We start from the raw sequence: 26,511 nt of genomic DNA, 5'->3' as shown, positions 1-26,511 counted from the left end.
TGCAGGCAGAGAGAGGAGGAAGCAGGCTCCCCGCTGAGCAGAGAGCCCGATGGCTGGGCCCCATCCCAGGACCCAGGGATCATGACCTGAGCTGAAGGCAGAGGCTTTAACCCACTGAGCCACCCAGGTGCCCCAGCAATCCATATTTTTAACAAGGTGTGCATAAGATGCTCATACACATCAGGTTTAAGAATTACTGCTCTGTAGTCCAATGATTAGTATTTTTGAGTTACAGGATATGAGCATTTCTAATTTTTCTAGGTAAACTTATTCATTAGAAGACTACTTTTCCTCTATCCTCTCCAGATATAAAAAGTATTTTTACACTAAGGGGTGAAAACTTTAATTTCCATTTTTCTGGTTGTTGAGTTTTTTTTTTTTTTTTTAAAGATATAATCGCCCATTCTGTGTATTCAGCTTTTTATTTTTTTTAAACAAAATGTTCATTTACAAAGTAAATCGGAAATTAGTCACATGTCCAGTGCTATACTCAATTCAGTAAGATAGCAGGGAAAAAGCCAGTACCGAGTTGTCTTGATATGTATGCTGGGCTCTACTGCCAAGAGCCTTTTCATAGTACAGACCAGTCATCACCTCCCAAGTCAGTGTCTGTTGGGCATGGTGTTTGGGATCCACGTTACGTCTTGCAGAGATTGAAGTGGAGGTTTCCACTTCAGCTTCCCTCCATGCTTGGTTTCTCCATTGGTTGAAGGCTTCCCAGGGAAAAGATGGTGCACATAGTGAAGAGTGGGGTGAGAGTTGGGCTAGGACACACTGGTGATGTTGACAATGCTGTTGAGTCCTCAGGTACAAGAAGGTGACCGGGATGGAGGAAGTAGAGGATGTCACAGACAGTGGAGTTATACCTGGATCAGAGGGTGGCATCCCACTTTTGAATGACAGCACAGCTGCTGTGGCTGAAGCTGTCACCGATACCCATGGCTGCAAAGGATATGGTATCCAATAGTGAGCAACAGGCAGGCCAAAATAGCCAGCAGGCAACTTACTGGACTGACCAGTTTACTAATCTTGGCAGGGTCAAATATGCATAGCAGATTCATGCCTTCCAGAACAAACTCAGTAATGAAAACTCCTAGGGGTGTCTCTTATTGGAGGATACCACAACAGTCATCCAGTCCACACCTTGCCAAGGCAGTTCAGTTTCCTCCAGTTCCACCTTAAAACACTTAAGAAAACACAGATTCCTTCCTTCTCCATTGTAGAAATTTGATTGCATCTTTGAAGCGTGAACACAGCCCAGAACCACCTTGAACCGGTCGCAGGCTCGGTGAGCTCAGAGCGCGGCCGGAGGTCAGGCAGACGGGAGTAACTGGGCGCTGTTCTCTGAGGGGGCACTGAGGAGTGGGGCCCTGGGCTCTCGGCTCCTCCGGGCCGGAGACCAGGAGGCCGCCATTTGTATTTCCGTCCTCCGGAACTCTCTGGTTGTTGAGTTTTATTGACTTTCATAAATCTGGCTTTTTAAGTTCTTTCAGGCTATGGAGTTTTGTAAGAATTCTTACATATTTTAGGTGGTAATCTTTTTTTTTTTTAAGATTTTTTTTTTTAAAGATTTTATTTATTTATTTGACAGAGAGAAATCACAAGTAGGCAGAGAGGCAGGCAGAGAGAGAGAGAGAGGAGGAAGCAGGCTCCCTGCTGAGCAGAGAGCCTGATGCGGGACTAGATCCCAGGATCCCGAGATCATGACCTGAGCCGAAGGCAGCGGCTTAACCCACTGAGCCACCCAGGTGCCCTTAAGATTTTTTTATTTATTTGACCCTGAGACCATGACCCGAGGTGAAGGCAGAGGCTCAACCCACTGAGCCACCCAGGCGCCCCTTTAATCTTATTTTTATACATACAACAAATGTATTAAAAAATCCACAGATCTTAAGTGTAGAGCCCAGTGAATTACCACAAATCTAATGCCTGCATAACTAATACATAGGTCAGAGCAAACACTGGCAGCACTTCTAAAGCCTCCCTTGTGCTCCTCTCACAATCCCTACCTGTTACTACGCTGGTCATTCATTTGTGTGTAATCAGTGGCTTCAGTGGTAACATTAAGTAGTGAAATGATGAAGACCATCTGGCCCTCTATACCTAAAGTATTTGCTGTCTGGCTCTTTACAAGAAGACTTTCCAGATCCTTGGATTAGTTTATTAAATTTATTAATGTTGCTGTCATTTGTGTTCTGTTTAAAATTAATTTTCCTACTGTAAGGCCAGATAGATAATCTCCTCTGTTATTTAAAAAAAATTTTTTTTTTTTGCTTTCACATTTATGCCTGTTTTAATGGACTTGGTATTTACTTTTGTTTTTTTAGAAAATTTTTTTAAAGAATTTATTTATTTTTTTGACAGAGATCACAAGTAGGCAGAGAGGCAGGCAGAGAGAGTGGGGGGGGAAGTAGGCTCCCTGCTGAGCAGAGAGCCCAATATGGACCTCGAGCCCAAGGCAGAGGCTTAACCCGCTGAACCATGCAGGCACCCTGTTGAGAAATCTTTTTATCATTAGGGCATTACATCTTTTTCAGAACAAGTATAATTTACAGAAATTATAGAAGGCAGCTTTTTATCAAATACCAATGTTTAGCAGTGTTTTGTTTGCCAGAATATTATTGCAGTTGTAAAAACCATCTTCAGTTGCAAAAAGTAATCAAAAACCTTACTGGAGGGTGCTTAAGCGGTGCATCCTGTTAGGCGTCTGACTCTTGTTTTCTGCTCAGGTCATGGTGTTGAGGTGGTGAGATTGAGCCTCACATTGGGCTCTGTGCTTAGCGCAGAGTCTGCTTGAGATTTTTTCTCCCTCTCCCTCTGCCCCTCCTTCTTGTGTGCTCGCTTTCTCTAAAATAAATAAGTAAATCAAGGGGCGCCTGGGTGGCTCAGTGGGTTAAAGCCTCTGCCTTCAGCTCTGGTCATGATCTCAGGGTCCTGGGATGGAGCCCTACATCAGGCTCTCTGCTCAGCAGGGAGCCTGCTTCCTCCTCTCTCTCTCTGCCTGCCTCTCTGCCTACTTGTGATCTCTCTTTGTCAAATAAATAAAATCTTTAAAAATAATAAAATAAGTAAATCTTAAAACACAAAAAACTCTGGATTTAATTTGATTTTGCCAATATCCTAAGAAGTCTTAAGCTAAACAATATTTTAAGCAGGAGAACATGAACTTTTAAATAGTTTGGTATACTGTTTCTGTGGTTATAAACATATCAACTGGTTTCTTTTATAGGAAATTTGATGAGTTTATCACATCAAGCATTACATAATCCAGGACAAGAGCTAATTACCTTCTAACTATAGTACTCTATGTAACAATTGCAAATATCAAAGGTATTTACTGGTTAATAATTGCTACAAAATTTGAAACAAAATATGTTTACTAGATTGTTTTTCATATTGTAGCTGCTCCTTAAGGATTTCCTGTAAATAAAAGCTCCAAAGCAATTCATGTAGGGCTTAGTTTAGATCAGTACTTTTTCTCTCGTTATCACTACCCCCCCATGCCTCACCCCCCTGCAGTTGCACCATATTATTAAAAACATTAAGTGCCTGGGATGTATGCTTCAGAAAGACAATGATTGAATAATTTCAAATAACGTGGAGTTCTTCATGTAAAAAAGTTTTTTTTTAATTTTTTATTAACATAAAATGTATTATTAGCCCCAGGGGTACAGGTCTGTGAATCACCAGGTTTACACACTTCACAGCACTCACCATAGCACATACCTTCCCCAGTGTCTGTAACCCAAACACCCTTTCCCTAACCGCCCCCCCTCCCCGGCAACCCTCAGTTTGTTTTGTGAGATTAAGAGTCTCTTACGGTTTGTTTCCCTCCCGATCGCATAAAAAAGATGTTTTGTAGTCACAATTACTTCAAAAAGTAATTATATCCAAATAACCTGGCATGTTATGCTTTAGCAATTAGAGAACCATAGTTTTGACACCTGGTGTTGACAAGTTATTCAAATGTGAAATGCTAAACGATGTGAACAGCTCTTCTGTCTTTGGAGTGCTGCAAAGTTCCAGGTTGACTTTATTTTTCAGATAACATCTTAAGCCCACTTTATAACATACTAAGTCATAAAGGACAAATCCAGGGAAGGTAATACCTTTCCTAAGTTACAAAACTGTAGCAAATTAGTACAGTACTCTTTAATACAATAAAATCCTTTGTTGTTGTTGGAGTTATGTATTACTTTAGTAATAATTTTCACTCCAGAAATGTCATTTAAGTACCAAACAAAACACTATGGTGTTTGGTTTTTTTTTTAAAAAGATTTTATTTATTTATTTGAGAGAGAATGAGTGAGAGGGAGCATGAGAGAGGTGAAGGTCAGAGGGAGAAGCAGACTCCCCGAGGAGCTGGGAGCCGGATGCGGGACTCGATCCTGGAAGTCTGGGATCATGACCTGAGCTGGAGGCAGTTGCGCAACCAACTGAGCCACCCAGGTGCCCCAAAACACTATGGTTTTTAATGGTGGTTTATAAAAGAGCAAGTTATTTTATACAAATCAACATCTTTTAAAACTGTAAAATTTTTCCTTTTTTAGAGATTTTACTTAGAGAGTGCGAACAAGTGTTCACACAAGCAGGGGGAAGAGGCAAAGGCAGAGGGAGAAGCAGACTCCCTGCTCAGTGGGGAATCTGATGTGGGGCTTGAACCAAGGACCCTGAGATCATGATCTGAGCCAAAGACTGATGCCTAACCAACTGAGCCACCTAGGTGCCCCTATAATTTCTCTCTTTTTTTTTTAAAGCTTTCTCTAATGCAAGCTCTTTAGGTTTACTGTAGCAAGATAATTATATGTATTTAGGTGGCTCAGCTTTGTTCTGGGGTTAGTCCAAAGCTGGGAAGAGTACTAATGCATGAAAAGCTTTACAGTTCTGCATTAAAGGAGATGTAATATGCCAATATGATTTTCTAGGTACTTTTCAGAAATTGCTAATTTTTTTTTTAAAGATTTTATTTATTTATTTGACAGACAGAGATCACAGGTAGGCAGAGGGGCAGGCAGAGAGAGGGAGGAGGAAGCAGGCTCCCCGCTGAGCAGAGAGCCTGATGCGGGGCTCAATCCCAGGACTCTGAGGTCATGATCTGAGCTGAAGGCAGAGGCTTTAACCCACTGAGCCACCCAGGCGCCCCAGAAATTGCTAAATTTTCACATAACTACTAGAATCCTCAGGAATTAGATGGAAATTTCAAACGATACTACTTTTGGATGATCCCTTTTATTTAGAAATCTGCCACCTCTTTGTTTTGATCAAAAATCATATAGCTTTTCAGCTTATTAAAAAAAATCCTACCTAAAATATATTTCTGATTTTTAAATAACAAGTATATTGCCAGCTTGCAGAGATGTGGGAAGTGGGTGTTTCGTGTAACAGCTTTCATCCTCATTTCTCTTACAAACCCTGCCACTGCCATTGGTGTCTTCATGCTCCCTCTTTCCAAAGCTGCCAAGTCTTCAATCTCAGCATTTAATTGATGTATTACCCATTCCATTGTTTCTTGGCCTTTATTCGCATTTGAAGATACCATGCTTGCCGTCAGTCCTTCAAGGTAACTTCTAAGACTGACTCCTTCCACAGTGATCACAGCTTCTTGAGTCAAAATGTTTTTTTCTGGGTCCTGAGGGTGTGGTTTGTGTATAAACTGCAGAAACCGTATTTGTAAGTGAAATATTAGTAGATTTAAGTTCCATCATTTTCTCTGCAGGATCAAGTACAGAGTGTTCTTGCACAAATGTTTTAGTTTTTGCTGCAATATGAGATTTCACAATGGAAGGCAGCCCCCACTCTGTGCTGAGAAGTCTTTGTACAGCTTTCCAGAGTGATCTGTATGTCTGTCCAGTATATCACCTCCAACCACATTTGGGTCTTCCTGCGTTGCAGCTGTAATAGTTTCCAATGGATGGTCAAAGACGTGGTGTGAAGTCCAGATCTTCATGGTGCCGGCCACTTGTACAATGTCCCTGGTGTTCACTTTTATTCTTTCTTTTAAAGATTTATTTTATTTATCTGAGAGACAGAAAGAACATGAGTGAGAGGATGGAAGGAGGGGAAGAATCTCAAGCAGAACCACTGAGCACAGTGGACCTGATTCCACAACCAATGTGGACCTGATTCCACAACCCCGAGATCATGACCTTAGCCGAAACCAGGAATCGGACGCCTAACCAGCTACGCCACCCAGGCGCCCCTTATTTCTCATTTCTTACCACACCAAGGATGTCCCCTTCTCTTCCTTATCTAAAGTTTTTCTTGTTTTCTTGAGTGTCTATTAAATTTTATTCAATGGTTTTGAACATCTATTGAAATTATCATATGATTTATCTCCTCTATTTTCTTAGTTGGTAAATTACATTAATTTTTAAATGTAAAACAAACTAGATATTCTTGAAACTGAGCTGGGCCATGGTATTCTTTCTATATATTCCTGGCTTTAGTTTGATAATACTTTGTTTTGGATTTTTATATTTGTGTCCCTCATGAGAAAGACAGACCAGTAAGTGTTTTGGTGTAGAGAGAGGGGAGGATATGTTCTTGTTACGATTTAGTATTTAATATCAGGAATATGTTGAATTTATAACATGAATTTGGAGTATTTCCTCTTGCTTTCTCTACAGGATGTTTTATTTTGTTGCTACTTCTTAGGTTTTTCATTCATATGTGAGACCATCTGTGCCTGGAGTTGCCTTCATGGGAAGATTTCTTTCTTCCTGTCTCTCTTTTGTTAAGGAAGCTCTTTCCCAACTTGGGGCTTGAACTCACAACCTTGAGATTGAGAGTCACGTGTTCCATCAATTGAGCCAGCCAGGCACCCGCGTGGGAAGAGTTTAAATTACAGATGCAGTGCTCAAACACCTATAGTTGTATTTTCTTTAAGTGATTGGCTTTTCCGATATTTGGTGCCAAAAAAGATAAATGATTTCTTTCTCTTCTTGAAGAATCATTGCTCATTTCATTCTTTTAGCCCTCAGTGTTACCTTATCTGCTGTGAATTAAGCCACTTTAATTTTGCTTATATATTTTTTAAAGACTTTTTTTTATTCATTTGAGAGAGAAAGAAGAGCGGGGGAAGGGCAAAGGGAGAGGAAGAAGCAGACCCCACTGAGCAGGGAACCCAACATGGGGCTGGATCCCAGGACCCTGAGATCATGATCTGAGCCCAAGGCAGATGCTTAAGTGATTGAGTCACCCAGGTGCCCCTATTTTGCATATATATTTTTTGCAGTATATTTGATATTTGCCCTTTATTTTGTTTTCAAATTTTTTTGATGTTGCAAATAATTGGTTTTGTTTTCAAATCAGTTATGTCACCCATTGGTAAGAAATTTAGGACATTCATATACCATCTTATAGTTTAGGTTTTTTGTTTTACAATCTTGTTTACAGTATATCCTAGTGTAACATCATTAATGTTTTGTGTGTTCTGTGTCATTTTAATTTTTGTCATACACTCAGTTTCTCGTTGCACTGCTGGTCAAATTTACTTTCCTTTTTTTTTTTTTTTCCTAATTTGATAAATTGTTGGATTCTAGTTTTTATTATGAAGACATTACTGTTACAATAGTCTATATTTCTCTGTTAACACATCTTCGTTGAGTAATGTTTTATCATCAGGATCTTTTGATTGTCCATTTCTTCCCTTTCATCCAAACTAGAAAAGAATGTCAGAATGATACTACATTTCCACATCACTTCCAAATAAGTGCCTTGGTTTTGCTATTGTAGTTCAGAATCTTTTGTTTTAGTCTGTTGGTTTTATGAATAGTCTATCATCAGTTTTATGCCAGGAACTTAGTGTGTATTATAAGTTCCAAAAAGTATTTTTTTGTCTGTTAATTGAGGTAAGCTGTATATAACTTAAGTGTCAAGCTTGATGAATTTTTACGTGTGTGTGTGTGTGTGTGTGTATGTGTGCACACGCACGCACACATACCCCTGTGTAATTACTATCCAGTACCCCAGAAGTTTCTCTGGTACTTGAGGTTCATCTTACTTTGACATCTCTTATCATTGATTAGTGTTGCTTGTATGTCTGGCTTCCACTCAGTATCGTATATGTGAGATTCATCCATTTTGTCGAGTGTATCAGTTTTTCTTTTATCTTCCTTATGTATTCCACTATATAACCATACTGCAGTTTTATTTCTCCATTCTGTTGTTGGGCTTTTGGATTGTTTCCAGGTTTTGGCTAATAAATAAAACTGCTCTGAATATTTCTTATAGACACTTTGGTTGACAAAGGGTATATAACTAGGAGAGGAATTAATACAATAGCTTTAAATAGAAATTCCCTAATATTTTCCCAAGGTGTATGTACTTGTTTATCCTCCCACTGGCAAGGTATGAATGTTCCAGTTGTTTTCATATTTTTGCCAGTATCTCTATTTGGTATTTTCTGAGTTTTTCATTTCAGACATCCCAGTGTGTATGTCGTTGTGGTTATCATGTGAGAGTTAGGTTTGGGGTAGGTGGTAGATACTAAATGGGGCATGAAGGAGCTTCTCAGTTTCACTAATGTTTTATTTCTTGATCTAAATGCTAGTTTTATGCATGTGTTCACTGTGTGAAACTACATGGAGCCTTTGTACTCCAAGGTTCACTTTTGTGTTATTTTTATGTATATTCATACTTCAACAAATTTACAAAAATCACAGAGTTGACAGTGACAAATTGCTTATCTAAAGAAGTCTCAAGGATATCATTAAGCTAAAATCAGGAGTCAGAATAACGTTAATTTTTTCATATACAGAGGTCAGAATTCTTCAGCATGTTTCCTTCCTTTTGTTTTCTTAAGAGAGAAAGAGACTGCACACATAAGCACGTGCATGATTAGGGGATGGGCAGAGGGAAAGGGGAAAGAGAATCTCCAGTGGACTCCCCATTCAGCATGGAGCCTGATGCAGGGCTTGATCTCACGACCCTGAGATCATGACATCAGCCAAAATCAAGAGTCAGATGCTTAACAGACCCATCCACCCAGGCACCCCTAAATTGAACACTTGTATATTTCATCATTAAGTGTAATATTTGCTGTAGGTATATGTGAAAGTCCATTATCACAGAAGGGAAATTTCTTTTTAGTTTGCCACTAGTTGTTTTTTGTTTTGTTTTGTTTAATCATGGTTTTGTGTATATACTCAGATGATCATTTTATCATCTCTTAGTTTTTATAATTATTCATTCTTACTTTTATTTCCACCTTCAGAAAATTCCTTCATGGCCTGTTCTTCTGTTTTCCAGTTACAAAGTGATTTTTTCTCACCTTGCATTTTTTTTTTTTAAGATTTTATTTATTTATTTGACAGATCACAAGTAGGCAGAGAGATAGGAGGAAGCAGGCTCCCCGCTGAGCAGAGAGCCCGATGTGGGACTCGATCCCAGGACCTGAGATCATGACCTGAGCTGAAGACAGAGGCTTTAACCCACTGAGCCACCCAGGCGCCTCTCACCTTGCATTCTTGATTATTTTCAGTCTCTTACTTCTCTGAGAGCTTTCTGATTCATTGTTGGTGATGTCAAATGCTACCAAATTATTAATGTTTGTCAAATCTTTATTTTCATTCTAGACCTACAATGTTATGTTTCACATTTAAAATGTGTCTTGTTAAAATACAGTGTCCAGTTTATTTTTTCCTTTCTTATTTTGTGATTCTTGTGTTTATGCAGCTGTTTGTGCATATATTCTGAAGAAACTTCTTTCTGCCGATGATTGGTGGCCATGTTCTATCACTCTCTGTCCGCTTATCAATTCCCTATTTGTTTCACAGCTTTTGCGGTAGTAGTTTTTCTAAGTGGTGGTTTTTGTCCTTTAGCTTTCCCTTTACTTTTTTGGGAGAATTGGTCTATAAATAAAAACCAAGTCACATAATTTTTATATACACTCAGATCTCTTCTCTGGCTTCCCTTTCTTTGAAACAGTGAGTCGTAAAGTACAGGCATGCACTCTAGATGACATCCCAAACAATCCAGTTGGTATCTTCTCTGTGTTCTACAGGTATTTCAAGTGTAACAGTTCTAAAATCTTCCCTTCTCATTTTCTACATGTCCTAATTATGGGCTCTAAATTGAAGACTTCAAACCTAGAATGTGTACTGCAGTGAAATAAAATATTAAGCTGTCTTTATTTTTTAAAGTTGAGGAAAAATAAAGCTTGCCACAAAATATATTGATAATTTATTTCCATAATTCATAAATACAAACTTGTGTAGTTCTCAGAAATACTCTCTAAGATTAGTGGTGATCACATATGTTGGAGACTTGGTGTGAAACTACTCTGTAATCCATTCCTTTTTTTTTTTTTTTTTTAAGATAATTTATTTATTTATTTGACAGAGAGAAATCACAAGTAGGCAGAGAGGCAGGCAGAGAAAGAGAGAGAGGAGGAAGCAGGCTCCCTGCTGAGCAGAGAGCCCGATGCGGGACTCGATCCCAGGACCCTGAGATCATGACCTGAGCCGAAGGCAGCAGCTTAACCCACTGAGCCACCCAGGCGCCCCTCTGTAATCCATTCCATGGCTTGCTTTTTTCATGGCCCTTTCTGTCCTCACAGCGCCAGCTGTTTCTCAACATTTCCTATGCTGTTTGCCCTCTGCTCATTTCCCAAATGTGCTAGAGGAGCCCTGCCTTCTCATGTACCATGGAGTTGTGTGAACAGCACAGCATTACTCTTTGTCCCATAGCTGTTCTTTAGTGAAGCTCAAAATAGAACTAATTTTCTTCCTTATTTATTTCAGTCTGTCTGCTGTGTACTCTCACCTTAGCGATTGTAACATACTACTGCGTGTTTTCTTATATTATTGCTACTTGAATCCAAGAACAATTTTAATAATCTTAGCATTTCTAAGAACTAGAATGGTTCCAGATACAGTGTGCGATTTGATCATTTTTTACATGAATAATACCTTAAGGCAATGGCATAGTATTTCCGTTATGGTTTCTCATCTTCCCTCAAAGTATAGAGCCAGATGTTTTGCAAACTATTTTGATAATCCTGGTGAGGATTGGTTCCCATACAGCTTTTTCCATGTTACCCAATTCTGAACATTTCAGATTGAACAGGAATTCCAGGGATCAGTCTCGTTTAAGGATGTGACTGTGGGCTTCACCCAGGAAGAGTGGCAGCACCTGGATTCAGCTCAGAGGTCCCTGTATAGAGATGTAATGCTGGAGAACTACAGTAACCTTGTCTCACTGGGTAAGGTCTTTTTTTTTGTAATTCTAAGTAGCATGTTCTCATTCTTTTAACTGTGAAGCATATAGACACTGTAGAGTTGAATGGTTTTTAATACTGGAACTGAGGAATCAGTGTTGATTGATCTCTTTTGGGTACCAGGAAGATATTTGTGTTTACCTCTCCAGTGAAATGTTCAATAGCATCTTCATCGAGCAGCTCCGGAAGCTTGCTGCTCTTTCAGAGACCCTGCAGTCCAGGCCTTCTGGTCTGAATCCTGAACTGTTTTGCTTTGTCAGGGTATTGTGTTACCAAACCAGAAGTGATCTTCAGGCTAGAGCGAGGAGAGGAGCCATGGATACTGGAGGAAGAATTCCCAAGCCAGAGCTTCCCTGGTGAGTTAATGTACTCTGCACAGATGAACATCAGGGCGTTTAGTGTTTTCCCATGATTAACCCAGAGGTTGACAATTTCAAGAATATCTCTTTAGATGTCTTAATCCTGGGAACTGACTGGGAATACTGGTTTTTTAACCAAATCTCCAGAAACCACTCTTTTTTTTTTTTTTTTTTTTTTTAAGATTTTATTTATTTATTTGACAGAGAGAAATCACAAGTAGATGGAGAGGCAGGCAGATAGAGAGAGAGGGAAGCAGACTCTCTGCTGAGCAGAGAGCCCGATGCGGGACTCGATCCCAGGACTCTGAGATCATGACCTGAGCTGAAGGCAGCAGCCCAACCCACTGAGCCACCCAGGCGCCCCCAGAAACCACTCTTAAAAAAACATTTTTTGATTCACTTTTTGAGTATTTACCATTCTTACATCTTTCAAAAGACCAGTCTTTGCCTACCTTATTTTTACTGTTGTTTTTTTCATTCCTTTGTTTCCCAAAGCAGTTTCAGTTGCCTGCCTTACTGTCATCAGGCATTCTTTCATATGCTCGTTTTTTGACTCAAATAATTTTTGAGTAATTGCTATTATCTACGTGTCAATGAGCTTATACAAATAGCAGTAGCGGCCAACAAATACATGAAAAGATGGTCAGCATTACTAAACATCAGGGAAATGCAAATCGGAACCACACATCACACCATTTAGAATGGCTAGTACCGAGAAGAGATAACTAGTTCTGGGAAGGATGCAGAGAAAAAGGAATGCTTGTGCACTGCTGACTGTGATGTAAATTGGTTCAGCTACAATAGAAAACAGTATAGAGTTTCCTCAGAAAGTAAAATATAGAACTATCTTGTATGATCCAGTAGTTCTGCTTGGGAAGACACCCAGAGGAAATGAAAACAGGCTGTGAAAGAGAGAATGTGCATGCTGGTGTTTATCACAGTATGATTCACAATAGCTGGATATGGAAACGACCTTAGGTTCCTGTCAGTGGATGAATAACTAAATAAGATAGGTATGTGTGAGTAATAGAATACTGTTCAGCCATGAGAAAGGACATTCTGCCACTTGCAAAACGGGTGAACCTTGAATGCTTTATGTCAAGTGAGATAAGTCTGACAGAGAAAGGCAAGTACTGCATGTTGTCACTTGTGTATGGAATCTAGAAAAACTGAATTTGTTATAAACATGAGTAATGTGGTGGTTACCCAGAGGAGAGGGAGAGAAAGAAGAGATGTTGTTTAAGTGTATAAAAGTGTAACGAGTAGTAAATAAGCCCTAGAGGGGTGCCTGGGTGGCTCAGTCATTAAGCATATGCCTTTGGCTGGGGTCATGATCCCAGCGTCCTGGGATCGAGCCCTCTATCGGGCTCTCTGCTCAGTGGGAAGCCTGCTTCTCCCTCTTCTACTTCCCCTGCTTGTGTTCCCTCTACTGCTGTGTCTCTGTCAAGTGAATGAATACCATTTTAAAAAAATAAATAAATAAATAAGCCCTAGAGATGTTTTATATCATATAATGAATACAATATTTTGTTACAATAATTAAACTTACTGAGACACTAGAACTTAATTATTCTAATTACTAATAAGAAATGGTAATTATGTAATATAACAGGGTTGCTAATTATTGGTACGGTGGCAATTACACAGCATAAAAATGTATCAAATTAACAGATTGTACACTGAAAATTTATGCAGTTATATGTCAAATATAAATTTGAAAGGTGGCACTAAAATCATATACTTATGTGTATTAAAGCCCTGTAGTGGTAAAAATTATCCTAGAATTTCTTAGAGAATTTTAGAATCTTAGAATTTCTTCTTAGAAAGAGTTTTAGGGAAAACCTTAAGGAGATCACCATCAAAGCAGACTTTGTGGGGCTCCTGGGTGGCTCAGTGGGTTAAAGCCTCTGCCTTCGGTTCAGGTCATGATCTCAGGGTCCTGGGATCAAGTCCCACATCTGGTTCTCTGCTCAGTGGGGAGCCTGCTTCCTCCTCTCACTCCACCTGCCTCTCTGCCTACTTGTGATCTCTCTCTCTCTGTCAAATAAATAAATAAAATCTATTTTTGAGGATCCTGCCTCTTCACAGCAGGGATAATAGCAGCTATTAAGCCAATGAGGAGGAATGTGTTTGGTATTTCTTGGGAAATAGCAAAAATAGTCACAATGGCCAAGGGGAATGTTTGATGGGAAGTGGTGCAGGAAATGGTATCAGGCAGCTGTGGTCCAAAAAGATGAATATCATAAGTCTTACTGAAGTTTTTAATTTTATTCTTACTAGTGTATTTTGGGAAACAAACAATGTCTGATTTATGTTTATAAGATCTTTCTCACCTCTGTAGAGAAAATGTTGGAAAGAACGTAAGCACTTAAGAGAGTTCACTAGAGGACCCTTTTAAGTTTTCCTGAAGGGTGATTATGGTCATTTAGTCAAAATTAGAGAGGAATGGAGATAATGAGAAGAGGCTGGATTTTCTCTGTATTTGGAATAACTGAAGAATTAACATTTGTATTGGGGCGCCTGGGTGGCTCAGTTGGTTAAGTGTTTGCCTGTGGCTCAAGTCATGATCCCAGGGTCCTGGGATCAAGCCCTGCTTTGGGCTCCCTGTTAAGTGGGGAGCTTCTTACTCTTCTTCTCCCTCTGCCTCTCTCCCCCTGCTTATGTTCTCTCTGTCTCAAATAAATAAAAAACATCTTTAGAAAGAAAAAAAAAAGAACTAAAAAGGGAAGAGATGATGGCACTTGAAGTATTTAAAGGAATAATGATGAAAACTTTCCAAATTTGACAAAAAAGATATTCATACCATTGGCACGTCATGATTAAATTTCTGAAACCAAAAGAGAAAAAATTATGAGCGAAGAGAGAAACCACTCATTTCCTTTGGAAATGATAGTGAATTTGTCATCTGAAACCATGGAGGCTAGAAGGCAATAATACATTTTTTCCCCAAGTACTGAAAGAAAAGATCTTTCAAACAAAACAGAACTGTGGCTTGTGAAAATACATTCATGAAAGAAGGATAACTGAAGGTATCCTACAATGGAAAAAAAATAGAAAATGTTGTTAGCAAACTTACCTCTTAAAAATGGCTAGAGGAAGTTCTTTAAATAGAAAGGAAATAACACAAGAAAACTTGGAACTTCAAAAAAGAAAGAACAGGGGCGCCTGGGTGGCTCAGTGGGTTAAGCCACTGCCTTCGGCTCAGGTCATGATCTCAGGGTCCTGGGATCGAGTCCCGCATCGGGCTCTCTGCTCAGCAGGGAGCCTGCTTCTCTCTCTCTCTCTGCCTGCCTCTCCATCTACTTGTGATTTCTCTCTGTCAAATAAATAAATAAAATCTTTAAAAAAAAAAAAAAAAAAAAAAAAAGAAAGAACATTGGAAGTGGCAAAAAATAAGGGTAACTATAATGGAGTTTCCATCTAAGGAGTTTCTGAAATCATATTTGATTGTTGAAGCAAAATTTAGAATACTATGATTTGATACTCTGCATGTGGAGGATGTGATGTATTTTCAAAATAGAATACAGGAATTTAATTGGAATTAAAGTGTTATATTTCCTTGAAGTGGTAAAATGTTGTTCCAGGAAGACTGTAATAAATTATATATGTACATTTTACCTAGAAATGGATTTGGAATACTTAGAACAACCACTAAAAAAACAACACAAGGTGGTAAACTTAGAAATACTGTAAGTAAATGAAGACAGAATCTTTAAGAAGATGTTCAAGTAACCAATAAGAAAGTCAATTAGGAACAGATGAATGAGAAACTGAGAAAACAATAGAAAAATAAAACAGCAGACTTAAACGTTGACATAGCAATGTCTACTGTAAATGTAAATGTAAAAAGCAATACCGTAAATTGGTGTCCAAACACACCAATTCAGGGCGCCTGAGTGGCTCAGTTGGTTAAGCGACTGCCTTTGGCTCAGGTCGTGATCCTGGAGTACTGGGATGGAGTCCCACATCGGATTCCCGGCTCCATGGGGAGTCTGCTTCTCCCTCTGACCTTCTCCTCTCAAATAAATAAATAAAAATCTTTTAAAAAAAAATTTAAAAACACACTAATCAGGTACAGACTGGCAGACTGGATAAAACAAAAAACAAAAGGCAGAAATATGTTCTCTACAAAGAAATTCATTTCAAATACAACATAGTGAAGTTGATGGGAAATAGAAAAAGATACACTGGGGTACCTGGGTGGCTCAGTCATTAAGCGTCTGCCTTCAGCTCAGGTCATAATCCCAGGATCCTGGGATCCAGCCCTGCATCAGGCTCCTTGTTTGGCGGGAAGCCTGCTTCTCCCTCTCTCACTCCCCCTGCTTGTGTTCCCTCTCTCTGTGTCTTTCCTTGTCAAATTAATAAATAAAATCTTTTTTAAAAATGAGAAAGAAAAAGATACACTATGCAAACATTAATGAAAAAAAAAAAAAACAAGACTGACTCCATTAATATCAGATAAAGTAGTCTTGAGAGCAAAGGAAATTATTGGAGAAAAAGCAGTGATCCAAAATGTGACCCCACCAAACTACAGAAAGAACCTCACAGTACACAAATCAAAACTGATTGAGCTGAAAGGGGAAATAAACAAATTTTTAATTATATTTGGGGAATTCAGCACGTTACTCTCAGCAATTGGTAGAACTTTCAGACAGCAGATATAAATTAATGGCAGATGTAGAAGAACTGAATGGTACCATCAACCAGTGGGATTGAATGAACATTTGTAGATTTACCTAAAAGCAGCAGGATATGCATTCTTCTCAAGTGCCTGTGGAGCATCAGTAAGATGCAACATATCCTAGGCCATAAACAAACCTTAGTAAATTTAGCAGAACCAAAATTGTGCTATGTTCTCTTAGCACAAGGAAATCAAACTGTGAATCAGTAATGGAAAGGCAGTAGAGGGCACCTGGGTGGCTCAGTGGGTTAAAGCCTCTGCCTTCGGCTCGGGTCATGATCCCAGGGTACTGGGATCGAGCCTGGATTCAGGCTCTCTGCTCAGCGGGGAGCCTGCTTCCCTTCCTCTCTCTCTCTGCCTACTTGTGATCTCTATCTGTCAAATAAATAAATAAAATATTTTTTAAAAAGGCAATAGAAAAATACCTAAACACTTCAGGATTAAACAAGACACATGTAAGTAAAGCATGAATGAAAGAGCCCAGAGGAAAATTTAAAAATAACATACAGAAATGTCAGGTATCAGTCTCACTGGAGTTCCCTATGTGTGATGAGTTGTATTTCTCTTGATACTTAAGTTTTCTTTTTGTGATTCTTTTAATATTTTTACTATGATGCATCTTGGCATGGATCTCTGTTTATCTCACATGGAGTTTATCTTCTTGAATTGACATATTACTCTCTTAAATTTGCAGGATTTTGCCCTCATTTTGTTGAATGATTTTTCTCCTCTCACTCTTCCTTCTGTTCTTTTGATATTCCCATTATGAATATGTTGGTGCAGGTAGCACTGTCTTTCATTTGTTTGAGGCTTTCTTCGGTTTTATTCATTCTTATTTCTTTTGTGTAAATGATATCTATTGATGTATCTTCAAGTTTACTAATTCGTCTTCTATAAGCTTGAATCAATGAATTTATAAATCCTCTCTAATGAATTTACAATGCAGGTATTATACTTTTCAAATTGAGAATTTTTGGTTCATTCTTTTCAGTTTGTTGATGTTCTCTATGTGATGAGGGTGCCATCATTACCTTCCTATACTTCCTTGGACATGGTTGCCTTTCGGGCGTGTTTGTAAAAGCTGCTTTCAGAAGTGCTAAGTCCGATATTTGGACTCTTTCAAGGGCAGTTAGTTGCGAAATTTTCCTTTTTGTCTTGTGAATCACAAGACAAATCTTTTTTCTTTCTTTCTTTCTTTTTTTTTTTTTTTTGAACAAAAGGGATATTTTAGATATTTTGTACCTAGCCTTATACTGATTCCTTCTTTCTCTGAAAGGGCCTGTTGTTATTTTTCCTTGCTTATTTATTTTTTTAATGACTGGATTGGATTATTTGAAGTCCTTTCCTTCCACAGTGTACATCTCTAATGACTCTTGTCAGAGGGCTCTGCCTTGGGGGTGCCCAGTGTTACTAGGATGACAGAAAAGTTTTTCAAAGTGTTAGAAAGGAAAACCTGATGGAACTTGAATGAGAAAAAGATGCACAGTTATAGTCTGTTTCAACATCTCTCTCTGGATAAATAGAAGAACACTGAGTAAACAAATTGACTTAATTGACATTCATATAATATACCCCATCCCCCCACACAAATAAACTGTGAAATACACATTCTTTTCAGGAACACATGAATGTAAACCAAGGTAGATTGCATTCTAAGATCTAAAACAAATCTCAATTAATTTAAAAGGAGTCAAGTCATATAAAATATTTTTTTTTTACCAGAGTAGAGTTAAATCTAGCCAAATTAAAAATCAGTAACAGAGCTGTAAAATTCCTAAGTAATTAGAAACTTAATGGCACACTTTTGCATAACTTGATGGTTCAGAGAAGAATTTGAAGGGTAAATTAGAAACTCTTTTGATCTGAATGTTCATGAAAACAGAATTTGTGGGAAATCAACATATAGGAAATTTTTATATTGGAAATGAAGTATGTATATAGTATTTCATTGATTTCATTATTTTCCATATGATCTTTATTCCTTACTTATCTTACTACTTTTGGGTTTATTCCTTACTTCTCTTATTGCTTTTGGGTTTAATTTTCTCTAATCTAGGGTTTTTCCTCTATAGAGACTATAATCCTACATATATGCATATAATTTTATTTTAAAATTTTTATTTATTTTGCAGACTACCTTCTTTAGCCGGAGCCTTCTTTGTGATCCATTACTTCTTTCTTTAGTTTTATTGTCATTTTTTCTGCTCTGTCATCATGCCTTTTTCAATGCTATTTATTAAAATTCCAGTGAAGTCTCTTTTCTCTTTGGGCTCTCTGTCAGTCTGCCTGGACTACTACAACAAAACACCACAGAGTGGGTGACTTAAATAACAGAAATTTGTTTTCTCACACTTATGGAGTTTGTAAAGCCAAGGTGAAGGTGCCAGCAGGGTTGGTTTCTGGTGAGCCCTATCTCTTCAGCTTGCAGACAGCACCCTCTTGCTGTAGCCTCACATTGCTTTTTTTTTTTCTTTTTTTTATTGTGCACATGGTGGGAGCAAGGAAGTTGGTGTCTCTTCAACTTCTAATTAGGATGCTGTTCCTATCAGATTAGCCCTACACCCTGATGACCTAATTCAACCTTAATTGCCTCCTTAAAGGCACTGTCTCCAGATACAGTCACATTGGGAATTAGGGCTGCAGCATATGAATTTGGGAGAGGGACAGTTCTGTTCATATCTGGCTTCTTGTAACTTAAGTCTATTCCAAGGTCACATTGTCCTTTTTACAATATTATTCCTCACCTAGATCACTAAGCGTTGTGTCCTTAGTTCCCATATACTCTTGGAGTTCCCTGAGTGGTCTGAATAGTCATGTATCAGAACTGAGATGTCATCTCAGTATTGCCCCACTCATAGTGAGACTTTCCCTTTCTGGGAATGATTCTATTTACATTTAATCATCTCTGAGTTCCCTGTCTCTTCTTTATGTGTGGTTGTTACAGTATGTAGCTGACTCTTTGAATGGATGTGGGCTCATTATCAGTTTCTTCTGTATTTAAATGTTTCTTTCCTTAGTGGTGATTTGAATTTCGTAGTACTTGGTATCTCCTAGTTATGCCAAAGTCGTGGGTTGGTGGAGGTAATTTTATTTGCTCTCCTTATATTGATATTTTAACCGGTGCTGTTATTTTTTAGACATTGGAATGCAGATGCACACGTTGTAATAGCCAGTTTCTGCTCCCTTTTTGCACTGTGCCAGGTTTTGTTTCTTGTTTTCATTTCTGTTTTTTCATATCAATCTCAAGAATAGAAAAAAAACATATGTGCTTAAAATTATTTTCTTCTCTGGAGACTAAAAAAGAAATCCAAGTCAGCTATAATATAGGGCATTTGTATATATATTGCATTCCATAAAAAATGTGTTAATATTTCTATGTAAGGTTAATTTTTCTTATTTTTAGAAATCTGGAAAACTGATCACAAGAAAGAAAGAAACCACAAAAACCAGCCTAAACATGTGTGGGAAGTTGCATTCATCAATAATAAAACACTAACTAAAGAACAAGGTAATGTAGTAGAAAAACCACTTAACTTGGACACAAAGTCTTTTCCTTCCAGAAGAACTCTCTGTCAGTGGGACTCACGTGGAGTGAATTTCAGCTGTATTTCAGAATTGTTTATCGATAAGAAGAACTATTTAAGAAAAAAGACTGATGAATTTAATGCTTGTGGAAAATTGCTACTCAGTATTAAACATGAGAAAACTCATACTAGAGAGAAAAGTGAATTTTTTAAAAATGGGAAAATGTTGAGTCATGATGAGGACCCTATTCATCCTGAGAAGATTCAAATGTTAGAGCAAAATTTTGATTATAATATTTATCAAGAAACCTTCCTTGAAAAGGCAATATTTAGTACGTACAAGAGAGAGATTGCAGAAGGTAATGATTGTGAGTGTAATGAATATGGGAGAATCTTCTTTGATAACTCCTTCTTAGTCCATCGGATAAATCCCTCAGAGGAAAATCACTGTGGATTTAGTGGTTGTGGAAAATCCTTATGTGTAAAGTCTACCCTTTTGAAACATCATGGGGCACATATGAAACACTATGAATGTAATCAAAGTGGGAATAATTTCAGGAGGAATTTATGCCTTTCACAACATCAGAAACCTCATAAAGGAGAAAAACACTTTGAATGTAATGAATGTGGGAAAGCCTTTTGGGAGAAATCCCACCTCACTCGACATCAGAGAATACACACGGGAGAGAAACGCTTTCAGTGTAATGAATGTGGAAAAACTTTTTGGGAGAAGTCAAACCTCACTAAACATCAGAGGTCACACACAGGAGAGAAACCCTATGTGTGCAGTGAATGCGGGAAAGCCTTCAGCCACAAGTCAGCCCTCACGTTACACCAGAGAACACATACAGGTGAGAAACCCTATCAGTGTAATGCATGTGGGAAAACTTTTTATCAGAAGTCAGACCTCACTAAACACCAGAGAACACACACAGGGCTGAAACCCTATGAATGCTATGAATGCGGGAAATCCTTCTGTATGAATTCACACCTTACAGTGCATCAGAGAACTCATACAGGTGAAAAACCCTTTGAATGTCCTGACTGTGGGAAATCTTTCTGCCAGAAGTCACATCTTACACAACATCAGAGAACTCACATAGGGGATAAACCCTACGAATGTAATGCATGTGGGAAAACATTCTACCACAAGTCAGTTCTCACCCGGCATCAGATAATTCATACAGGGTTGAAACCTTATGAATGTTTTGAATGTGGGAAAACCTTCTGCTTGAAGTCTGATCTCACAGTACATGAGAGAACTCACACAGGGGAGAAGCCTTTTGCATGTCCTGAATGTGGGAAATTCTTCAGCCATAAGTCTACTCTCTCTCAACATTATAGGACACATACAGGGGAGAAACCCTTTGAATGTCACGAGTGTGGGAAAATCTTCTATAATAAATCATACCTAACTAAACATAATAGAACACACACAGGGGAGAAACCCTATGAATGTAATGAATGTGGGAAAACCTTCTGTCAGAAGTCTCAGCTCACACAGCACCAGAGAATTCACATAGGTGAGAAACCTTACGAGTGTAATGAATGTGGAAAGGCTTTCTGTCATAAGTCCGCCTTAATTGTCCACCAGAGAACTCATACAGAAGAAAAGCCCTATAAATGTAATGAATGTGGGAAATCTTTCTGTGTGAAGTCAGGACTTATTTTACATCACAGAAAACACACAGGGGAGAAACCCTATGAATGTAACGAATGTGGGAAATCCTTCAGTCACAAATCATCCCTCACAGTACATCACAGGGCTCACACAGGAGAGAAATCTTGTCAGTGTAATGAATGTGGGAAAATTTTTTACCGCAAGTCAGACCTTGCTAAACATCAGAGATCACACACAGGGGAGAAGCCCTATGAATGTAACACATGTGGAAAAACCTTTTCTCAGAAGTCAAACCTCATTGTACATCAGAGAACACACACAGGAGAAAAATCTTAACAATTGAAGTGGATGTTAGGAGTGTCAAGCTGCACTTCAGCAGCCATTATACAAGAATTCACATTGGCAGAAGCTCTGTTGACATCCTGAATGTTCGGGAACCTTCTTCCACACAAACTGGCCTTATTTTACTCCAAAGTAGAATGCAACAAATGCAGGACAGTCTTTTTAAGTAACATTCCATTGAATGTCACCAAGGAAATACTGGTATAAAACATTACAGATTTTTTTATTTTGTAAAAGTATCTTTGTTTTCTTTTTTTAGCAAAAATACAAACTAGGTTATGTCAGAATTTATATTAAAGAGAAACCTTTCAATTTGAGGTATATAGCTTGAAGATTATTTTTAGAAGTAATACAACATTAGAAGTTGAGTTTTGGGTTTTGATGCCGTATTTATCTTTGGGAAACATAACAAATTGTAATTTATAGAAGTATATTGTGCCATGTAAAGCTTTAAAAACAAGCAAATAAAAAAAAAGTAAAATGAAAAAATAGACTTAAAAGAAGTTGGAGTCGTACATAGAATTCTCACATGCCCTCCAGCAAGCTTCCTCTGTTGCTGTCTTCCACAGCCATGGTATATTGTCAGGCACAGGGAGTTGATGGTACCACAGTACTAAGTCACATACAGTCCTTATTCTCACTTCAGTTTTTACATGCAGTTTGTGTGTACGTGTAGTTCCGTGAAATTTTATCACTTAATAGTTTGAGTAACCATCAACATAGCTTACAAAATCGAAATGGAATCTGGAGTTTCTGTTGCATTAGGATTACAAAGGATTCACGATTTCATCACGAGAAGTTCCCTCGTGTTAATCATACTGCAGCCTTCATTCTGACAATCATGTGAATATGAAGCTTTTTAAAAGCAGAAATAAACTGAGTAACTAGGGCCACAGCCTTTAATCCTTATGTGAAGTGTCCCTCAAGTGTGCAGGATTTGCCTATCCACATACAGTACCTTATATAAACTATATGTGTTTCATCTGCATCATGCAACTTAATCTGGTTGTGAACACAGAACAGACACTCCTAATTTGGCAGTTGTTACCATATCAGGCACATCGCCATGTGTGTAAGGGCTGAGCAGTTTGTAAAAGGAGACCCACAGAGCTCACTTGTAACCCTTTAGAATGTATAAATAAAAATAGCAAAGTGGCAAATAGAATGTATTCAGTACAGAGGGATATCTAGTTCCTAGTCTCATTTTCCCCATTCATTCATGGTTCATGTCAAACTAGGAGGTGCCTCAAATGTACATATGTGAGTCCTCTAGTTTTCAGCCCAAATTTTATACAAACCCTCTGCAAGTAGCTGCCCTCTAAGGCTGAGGCCGATGTAGCCAGAGACAGATCTGAGCCCTTGGAGATTTTTGGCACTGTGAGAAAGTGGGTTGAGACTGGAGCGGGTGGCACTGGAGTGGGGCATTTATTGACTAACAGGGTATAAAGGTGGTATAATAAATTACACCATCAGTGAGATTACACAAATGAGGTTACAGAAACAAATGATCTTAACTTGCACAAAGAGTCTAAGCTTACATCTTAGGAAACTAGGAAAAGGAGCTGATTAAATCCAGCATAAACAAAACAAAAGAAATAATACTTCAAGCAGAAGTCAGTAGAACCAAAAGTTAGTTATTTGAAATGGTCAATGAAACTGATAAACATCTTTGCTAAATTAACTAAGAAAAAGAGAAGATACAAGGTGCTGACAATAGAATGAGGGAAAGCCATAACAACTGATTCCATGGACATTAAAAGGATACTAATACTATGGACTGCTCTCTGTCCACATATTTCACAACCTAGATGAAATGAAATAGACCAGTTCCTTGAAAGACACAATCTGCCCAAACTCACAGATCTAACTAGGCATAAAGCTGTTAAAGAAATTGAGTTAATACTTGATCTTCCAAATCAGAGAGTGTCAGGCCCAAATTGTGTTCATTAGTGAATTCTACCAAACACTTCAGGAAGAAGTGATACCATTTCTCTACAATTTCTTCCAAAAAGTAAAAGCAGAAGTACTTCTTAACTCCTTCTGTGAGGCCAGCATTGCTGTAGTAGCAAAACGAGGTGGACATTACAAGAAAAGGAAACTGCAGACAGAACTCTGTGTCTTGGAACATAGATGCAGAAATCTTCAAGAAATCATTAGCAATTTGAATCCAACAGTATATATTTTCACATCATGACTGAGTGGGGTTTATTCCAGATATGCAGTCCTGGTTCAGCATTTGATAATCATTTCATGTAGCCCATCACATCAACAGGCAAAAGAAGAAATTACCATATGATCATACCAATAGGTGCAGAAAAGCATTTCACAAAATCTTAACCCACATTCACAATAAGAAATCTCAGCATACTAGGAATACAGGGAATTTCTTTAACTCGGTAAGACACATCTGCAACAGCCCTATAGCTAACATTGTACTTAATGGTAAGAATAAATGCTTTCCCAGTAAGATAAGGAGGAAGGGGGCCCCTTTGACCTCTCTTTTTCAGCCTCCTTCTGGAAGTCTTTGCTAACACAGTATGACAAAGAAAATAAACTTGGATTTGGAAGGAAGAGATAATAAAACTGTCTATATTCACACATGACATGATTCTGTAGATAGAAAATTCCAAGGAGTCAACAATAGAATACCTTGACACTGGTAAGCAATTATAACAAGGTTACAAGGTACAGTGATTGAGTGAATGGTAAAAAGAAATGAGCTTTCAGGAACAGAAGGCATGGAGGAAACTTACTTAAATGTTGCCAAATGAAAACAGCCAATCTGAAAAGGCTTTACACTTTGGTTTCCATCTATAGTGCATTCTGATAACAGCGGAAGCGTATGGAGACAGTAAAAAGATGAGTGATAGCCAGGGGTTCGGGGCAAGGCAGGGAAGGTTGAATAGGTGGATTGTAGAGGATTTTTAAGACAGTGAAACAATTCTGTAGGATATTTTAATAGTAGATACATGTCATTTATTTGTCAAAACCCATGAAGTGTAAAACACAAAGGGTAAACTGTGGACTTCAGTTAGTAATAATGTATCAATATTGGCTCATTAGTTGTAACAAATGTACCACACTAATGCAAAATTGGAATAAGGGGACTGTAGCAGTGGGTAGAAGTGAAGGAGGTATATAGGAACTCTGTACTTCCTGCTCAATTTTTTTGTAACTCTAAAAGTACTCTAAAAAATAAAGTGTATTAAACAACGCTGCCTGCATTTAGCAGTGTAGATGAATCTGTGAAGCTGCTTTCCTCTATACTTAAAAAATTAAGAACTCACATTATTCAGGGCAGGAGCCTTCCCTCTTTCCTCTGCTACTCCTTCCCCTGCTGCCATTGTGCACACATCTGATGCCCGATGGTGTTGAGGTGCACATTTATGGTATCCTGTGGCTCAGTTGGTGATAAGAAAAGAGATCCCTTCCAAATCGCCAGAGAAAGTAGCTCAAATGCTCTTCTGATGCAAAACCTTTAGCTAGTGAACCTGAGGTCTGCTCAGCACTGCTGTTTTATCACTACTCCAAGGGTCTAGCCTTGGAATTATGGAGCTTAATGGCTTTGACCCGGGCTATGGACAAATGACCTTACTGTTTGTGAACCCTGACCCCCGGGAGATTGACTGGCATTCCCTGGAGGAAGCGACAACTGCCAAAGAGGCCGACTGCTAGGCTCTGGTGCTTTGCTTTCTGACCACCCAGGTCCGTGCTACAGGTGACGAAAATAGAAACCTGTGACTACATGGCTAGAAATCCAAAATACTCTGAGGGAATTTGTACAGAGAGAAAAGAGAGAAGATGATGGGCATGGTAGAAAAAAAGAGACAACCATAGAGAAGATGATCCGTCATCCACTGAGTAATGGGCCAAGCACACTCCTGCTGCTCCAGTCTTCTCTCTGTGCCTGTGTTGGAAAGAAATTCTCATCCTCTGTTTAGAGGGGAAAACAATCATTCTGTGCCTCAGCAAAGGGGATTATTCGAATGCACCTTAAGCCCAGGATCTTTAATCTGTAAGAAGCGACTATTACCATGGAGCAGACCCATGGCCTTGAAGATCCTGACTGGAGGATCTCTGGGGAAGGAAATTTGTAAATTTGATCAGAGTAAAGAAAAAAACCCTGAGGTCTATCTAGTGACAACAAAAAGGAAAGATGCAGCAAGAAAAAATGAAGGGGTGCCTGGGTTGCTCAGTGGGTTAAAGCCTCTGCTTCAGACACAGGTCATGATCCCAGGATCCTGGGATCGAGCCCCACGTCAGGCTCCCTGCTCAGCAGGGGCCTGCTTCCCCTGCCCCCCTCTCTGTCTACTTGTGATCTCTCTCTGTCAAATAAATAAATCTTAAAAAAAAAAAAAAAAGAAAGAAAGAAAGAATGAGGAAGGGGGAGTGTCTTGGATACAGGAAGAGGCGACCACAAAATGATGGAAATGAAGGTCCACAGATTGACCCAACTGGGGGAACATACTTAATTTATACAACAAAGACAACAGTACCTCTACTATTTAGTTTCTGAAATGACTTAAATATCTGCTGAAATGCACCATTGGCAAATTTCCGTGGCCTTAAAACAGGGCTCAGATTACGGCTGTATCTGGGCATTCCACTCAATTTAATCATGTTACTCCTTAAAATCTTGGAGGAGTTACTGAATATAAAATAGGAGTTCCATAGACTAAATATTGGTGTTTTCCTTAAAATTCACTTGTTGAAATCTAAACCCCAGTGTGATGGTATCTGGATAAAGTTTGGTTATGAGCATGGAG

The 26,511-nt window shown here is 38.6% G+C and overlaps 1 protein-coding gene and 1 pseudogene across 1 annotated transcript in view; one reads left to right on the top strand and one right to left on the bottom strand.

Annotated features, from left to right (window-relative positions):
• The window catches only part of LOC131830143 (zinc finger protein 33A-like), a 65,889-nt gene that overhangs the window by 3,042 nt on the left and 36,336 nt on the right, over positions 1-26,511 (top strand). The window contains 4 exon segments of the mRNA XM_059172518.1: positions 11,059-11,203; positions 11,479-11,574; positions 19,662-21,733; positions 21,736-21,912. Coding sequence (XP_059028501.1) covers positions 11,059-11,203; positions 11,479-11,574; positions 19,662-21,733; positions 21,736-21,912 — 2,490 coding nt within the window.
• Positions 1,094-5,947, bottom strand: LOC131830021 (PRELI domain containing protein 3B-like; annotated as a pseudogene).

This window comes from Mustela lutreola, chromosome 4 (assembly GCF_030435805.1).
Source record: "Mustela lutreola isolate mMusLut2 chromosome 4, mMusLut2.pri, whole genome shotgun sequence".
Classification (NCBI taxonomy): Eukaryota; Metazoa; Chordata; class Mammalia; order Carnivora; family Mustelidae; genus Mustela; species Mustela lutreola.
This window is presented reverse-complemented; position numbering and strand designations above follow the sequence as displayed.